Consider the following 6,000-nt stretch of genomic DNA (forward strand, 5'->3'; position numbering starts at 1 on the left):
CGTTGAGCTAAGACACCAAGTCATGTTGAACTGTCTTCCTGAGATCCTCATGTGTCTAGTAGGTACCCTCTGGGTTTTTCTCATTTCAGCGTAATGGTTACCTTAATCCCCCTTTTTCCTTGTCCCATCTCCCCATTTTATTGGAGGTCCCATTCATTCTAGCAACACAGTCTAGTGACTCTGACTCTGAAATGGATCCTGCTTAATTTTCATTGCCTTTAAGGCTGGGCATCCCTTGCCTGAATCTCTGCAAAATCCCCAAACTAGCCTATCTTTCAATCTTGTTTTTATACAGCCTGTACTCTACATGGCAGTCACAGGGGGCTTTTATTTTTTATTATTTTTTTAAAAGATTTTTATTTATTCATGAGAGAGAGAGAGAGAGAGAGAGAGAGGCAGAGACACAGGCAGAGGCAGAAGCAGGCTCCATTCAGGGAGCCCGATGTGGGACTCGATCCCAGGTCTCCAGGATCATGCCCTGGGCTGAAGGCAGCTCTAAACTGCTGAGCCACCCGGGCTGCCCCACAGAGGGCTTTTATTTTATTTTTTTAAAGATTTTTATTTATTTATTCATGAGAGACACACAAAGAGAGAGGAAGAGAGAGAGAGGCGCAGAGACACAGGCAGAGGGAGAAGCAGGCTCCATATAGGGACCCCGATGTGGGACTTGATCCCGGGTCTCCAGGATCACACCATGGGCCAAAGGCAGGCACTAAGCCTCTGAGCCACCCAGGGATCCCCACAGAGGGCTTTTAGAAGCCAAAATCAGACGATGTTGCTTCCCTACTTAAAAGCTGTCCATTGCATCAAGAATACTCTCTCAGCACTGTATTGTGGGCAGCGAGGCCCTGGCAAGCTGACCCTAGCATCCCCAGCATGGCTCCTGCCCCACTTGACTTGGCCTTTCTGTGCCAGGAACACCCACTTCCTTGCTTGTTTCTCTGCAGGGCCTTTGCATGTGTTGTGTGACCCAGACCCTCAACTTTCTCCAGGCTGGCCTCTCTTTGTTAATTCACATCTCACATCAGGTGTCATTTCCTCAAAGGGGCAGCCTTTCTGTGACTTGATTAGTGTCCACAACCCAAGTCTAAGTGATCTGTTTTAGAAGTAAATGAGGTATATTATTAGTTACCTAGAGAATTTTTGAGTAATATGAACAAAGCTATCAAAGTATTTTTTAAAAATGATTTTATTTATTTGAGAGAAAGCACCAGAGAGAGAGAGAGAGAGAGAGAGAGAGCACACAAATTGGGGGAGCAGCAGAGGCAGAGGGAAAAGGAGGCCCCTCGCAGGCCCCTGATTGAGCATCCCTGGGGCTCAATCCCAGGACCCTGGGATCATGACCTGAGCTGAAGTCAGACACTTAACCAAGTGAGGCACCCAGGCGCCCCTCAAAATATTTTTGATTAAAGATTCTTGGATCTTCTTTGAGGATCATCTGTACTCATTAAAATCCTTCTGTGCAAGTTTCTGTATGGGGAATAAGTATTGGTCTTGCTATTTTTTTTAACTTAGTGGAGTACCTCATTATGCAAATTTAATGAACATTTAGAAATATGTAAAATACAGTATATTAATGTGTAGACATAAAATTAGTTAATATAAAATTTTAGAGTTCATTGATGTTAAATATAAATACAAGTTATTTATTGATGTTTTTAATCACTGAGATGAATGTACATTATGATTGGTTCTTCGAGATAATTTGTATTTTATTTAAATTACCAAATTACTTTTGTCTTGAAGGAGAAAAGTCTGTAGTTTAGGGTATATTATTCCTTCTAATATTTGATCTTTATTTTTATAATGATCTTTTTGAAAAAAATGTTATAGGAATAGTGCAGAAGAATTGCTACTTATCAACAAGATAAGTGAAAGGATTTGTGATTCTTGCCTTTGCTTGAAAAAAAAAAAGGAGATCTACACTGAAATGCTGGAACTTTTTACAGGAATCATTTGAGTAGTAGATTCCCAAAACAATGAAACTGTATGTTTCACATTATATTGTCGAAACCACATAGCAAGAGGAGAAATAGGAAATGTGTTAAATTTACAAAATGCAAATTGAATATAAGTATGAAAATTTGGCATTATTTTATCCTAGAAAATTCTTTAAATTAGATAAAATAGTGTTCAGGAAGTTAAAATAGGGCCTCCTTTTATTTCATGTGTTCCATTCTGCCCAAGGTCAGAAATGGTGGTGATGAAAATGTTCTCGTTCTCTGGATAAGCTCTACAAAGAGAAGAATCTAAACAGCAGATTTTTAAAAAAATATTTTATTTATTCATGAGTGACAGAGAGAGAGAGGCAGAGACACAGGCAGAGAGAGAAGCAGGCTCCCTGCAGGGAGCCGGATGCAGGACTCGATCCCAGGACTCCAGGATCATGCCCTGGGCTGAAGGCAGGCACTTAACCGCTGAGCCACTCAGGCATCCCTAAACTGCAGATTTATGTACAGGGATGTTTCTTGTGGCATTGTTTATAATTCTGAAAAAGTCAGGAACCAACCACGTATTCTAGTAATGGAGGAATTAAGCAGATTGTAGAACAGCTATATAATAAAAGATCATTGAAGTTATTTTTTAGAAGGCTATTTAATGTTGTGGGAGAAAGATTCTTACATAATGCTAAATTGAAGAAAAGAACTTATTTATATGGTGTGATCTTAATTAGGTAAAAACCATTTTCATAGGAGAAAATACATTAGTGGTTCATTCTAAGGAGTAATTGTTGCTGGCTTGTATTTTCTTAAGTTGTTTAGAAGAAGCATATATTTATAATCACAAAAAATTATCAAAAAAAATTTTGGGTGGCTAACAACATACTAAATGTTAAGCTTATTGTGTTTTCGAGCTGGAGAATAGTTTTCTGGGATCACTTGGCCTGGGAGCTTGTACTAAGGGTTGTGATTGGGAGGGGGGCTTGAGAGTGGTTTTTCAGAAGGCCAAATGGAAAGGAAGTTTTCTTAGCATTTTTGTTCTCGATAAATTCCTGATGTACCCAGTCCTGTCATTCACCAACCGCCACTTGCTGATCAGAAAGTCTGGCTGTCTGCTTTGTGACAAATATAAAATAAGAAGACAAAGTAATTATTATTTAATAAATATGACTTTTTAGGTAGCCAAATCATTTTAAACAGAAGGCAGCAGTGAAAGATTCCTGATGGTATAAAGTAGGAACCATTCTAGACTGTTCTTTAGTCATTGGGTGTTCATCTATGACTAGGACATGAAATCATTTTAGTGGATCTCCCTCAGCATTACCCTTTAAATGAAATTAGATTAGAAGAGAAAATATAGGATGTATTATAAATATTAAGTATTCGTTCTTGAGATTTTTATTTCAAATATGCGTTTGAATGTACTGAATTGTAAATGTAAAATGTGTTTGGCTTTAAAAAAAACTGATTTGCAGTCAGAAAAAGTCAAAAGATTCTTTTGAGATCTAGATCAGTGGTCTCAGTATGATCCTGGAATCAACAGCAGGTGTCACTTGGGAACGTGTTAGAGATGCACATTCTCAGGCCCCGCCCCAGAACTACTGAATCAGAAATTTGGGGGCCCAGCACTCTGTGGTTTAATAAGTACCCCTGGTGATTCTAATGAGGACTTACATTTGTGAACCACTGGTCAAGCCCTGATGTTCCAGGTATGGTCCAGAGACTAACATAGGCACAGCCAGCCAGTTAGAAATGCAGAATTTCCGGCCCCAACCTAGCCTACTAAATCAGAATCTACAAGCTCCCTGGGTGATTTGTATGCTCATATTAAAGGTTTATTAAAGGTTGAGAAGGCTGATCTAAACCACATGTGCCTTCAAAGGCCATATAGATAAGGTCAGTGAGTGAAGAGAGCAGGGTGAGGCATTGATCGTGATGTGAGGTTTAAGCACACTTCATTTGTTTAAAAATGTCCTCTATTGGGACACCTGGGTGGCTCAGTGGTTGAGTGTCTGCCTTTGGCTCAGGTCTCCCTCTGCCTTTGTCCCTGCCTCTCTCTCTCTCTGTCTCTTGTGAATAAATAAATAAAATCTTCAAAAAAAAAAAAAAGTCCTCTATCAAGGCAGCTGGGACTGATACCTCCAACCAAACTCATCAACTCACATTAACTGCCACTGACCTTAGTGACCTCAAGCATATTTTAATTCCCAATTTTAGTAGAGTGAGCTTGTCATATTAACTTCTTCTGATCTCTTTTAGGAATTTATCCAGGAGCTGCTCTCTCGGATAAGAGGCATGAGGAAACTGAACCCTCCGCAGAAGAAGACCGGATAATTCTAACACAGGGTGGAACTCTCCCAGAGACGAAGATGGGTCCTGGGATTTGGGCTTCATGAAGACATTTATTAAAGCATAGTTGCCCTTATGAGAAACTTTTTTTGGGGGAGGGGGGTGTCTATTAGACATTTATTCAAGAGTGTTCCTTTTTTGTTTTGAAAGGTTCTATTAGTGTATTATTTTAATAGCAAGAACATCATGACTCTGGTTTCAGCCCAACCAGGGGTTTTGAACCAGGCAGACATGCAAGAATGGGCTGGGCCAGGCAACATTTTCTTTGTAAAATCAAAGGTTTAGGACCTAACTATACAGGGATGGTGGTTTTCTTACGAGTTTGGTAATCTTTTTCTTAAATTGTACAACTGTCTCAGATGCCGAATTTCTCGTACTTGTATATATCCACACATGACTAAGTTGAACTGTAGACGTGAGTTTTATTTCACATTGATGGAATAAACTTGTGGTTGTCCTTTAATTGAAGGTCACAGCACATGTATTTTCAAGAGGCCACTGGATATTCTTCATGTGAATGCTGCTGACCGTCAGCATTCACTTTATGCACCAAAGTGAAAGAAGTCAGTGTATCTGTTATTTTAATGAGCTACACCACATGGAGTTGAGTTGGTCAAGGGCTTAATTCATGGACTTTATATTATTTCATTAATTGGGATGCTTTGCCAGGTCATGTACTTATTGCCTTGTTTGTGGTATTTTAAAGTTTTATGAATCCTTAATTTGAAGAACTATTCAGATTTCTAAAGAAAAGCCCATGCTGAGTGGTGTTTTGCAATGGGGAAAGGAAGCACTGTGTAGCAATGAATTCTCTGCTTTCAACCAAATACTGTGTATTACTCTCTCTCCACGAAAGCAGGTCATGTGGAAGCTAGCAAATTAAGTATCTTCCTCCTTAGAAGTCGATCTGGTCATTTCTGTGCCTGGGCAGCATTAGAGCGGTGCGAGTGAGCTGAGGGTTGAGTGATGTGGAGGTGAGAAAGCCTCACCTTCCTTCAAGAAAGTTGATGCAAGAGCATCCGCTGGTTTGGAAGGATGGTGGAAATTGCATTTCTGGCTCCTCTCAATGGCATGTCCTGAGGCTTCTGGCTCTTGGCCCTAATGATGCACCCCAGTCTCCTTGCTTGGAGCGAGGTGTGGGGCGCCTGCCCTGTGCCTCCTGGTTATAGATCAGCTCCTTGGAGAAGGATCGAACGTCAGACGATGTGGGCTGGGTAAAAGGTCAGAGGAGAAACTCTTCCCTTCCCCAAGGAGGCCTCCACCGCCTTCCCCACAGAAACCCCATCTACTGTAAGATGTCTCTAGGGGGCCCTGTCAAAGGACAGGAGTCAGACATTTTATATCAAGGGTGCTCTGAACATATTTTATTTTTTAAAAGAACTATGTTTGTGAATTTTATGTATACTGGCAAGCTTTTGAAAATGTATTTAATTTTGTAATGTTTACCAATGATTTATTTACAAGCTATTTACTGAAATAAATGGAGCTGCTTACGACTCTGCTTACACACTTGCATTGCAAAACCTGTTCAAATGATAATTTTTCTGTGTGAGATGTTCTGCAGACAGGGGTACCAAGCACAGATACCTAGCTTTTCGCTTTCCAGGTATTTTCAGGCATTTGACCCTGGTTCTCTCCTGATGAAAGCAAGGTTGCTGAAAGCAACATTCCTGGGTTGGGAAGGAAACGGAGGAGGAGCTCTGTGTGTTTG

General features: G+C 40.4%; 1 protein-coding gene across 4 annotated transcripts in view; it reads left to right on the top strand.

Moving 5' to 3' along the window:
* Window positions 1-5,785, top strand: part of PPP1R14C (protein phosphatase 1 regulatory inhibitor subunit 14C) — an 86,534-nt gene extending 80,749 nt beyond the window's left edge. For all 4 annotated transcript variants that reach the window (XM_077896664.1, XM_077896644.1, XM_077896659.1 and 1 more), the window contains one exon: window positions 4,200-5,785. Coding sequence is in view for 3 of the 4 variants with exons in the window: in XM_077896644.1 (XP_077752770.1) it covers window positions 4,200-4,274 (75 nt within the window). In the remaining variant the exon portion in view is untranslated. The remainder of the gene's footprint in view (window positions 1-4,199) is intronic.
* The last annotated feature ends 215 nt before the right edge of the window (window positions 5,786-6,000 follow it).

Source organism: Canis aureus, chromosome 1 (assembly GCF_053574225.1).
Source record: "Canis aureus isolate CA01 chromosome 1, VMU_Caureus_v.1.0, whole genome shotgun sequence".
Classification (NCBI taxonomy): Eukaryota; Metazoa; Chordata; class Mammalia; order Carnivora; family Canidae; genus Canis; species Canis aureus.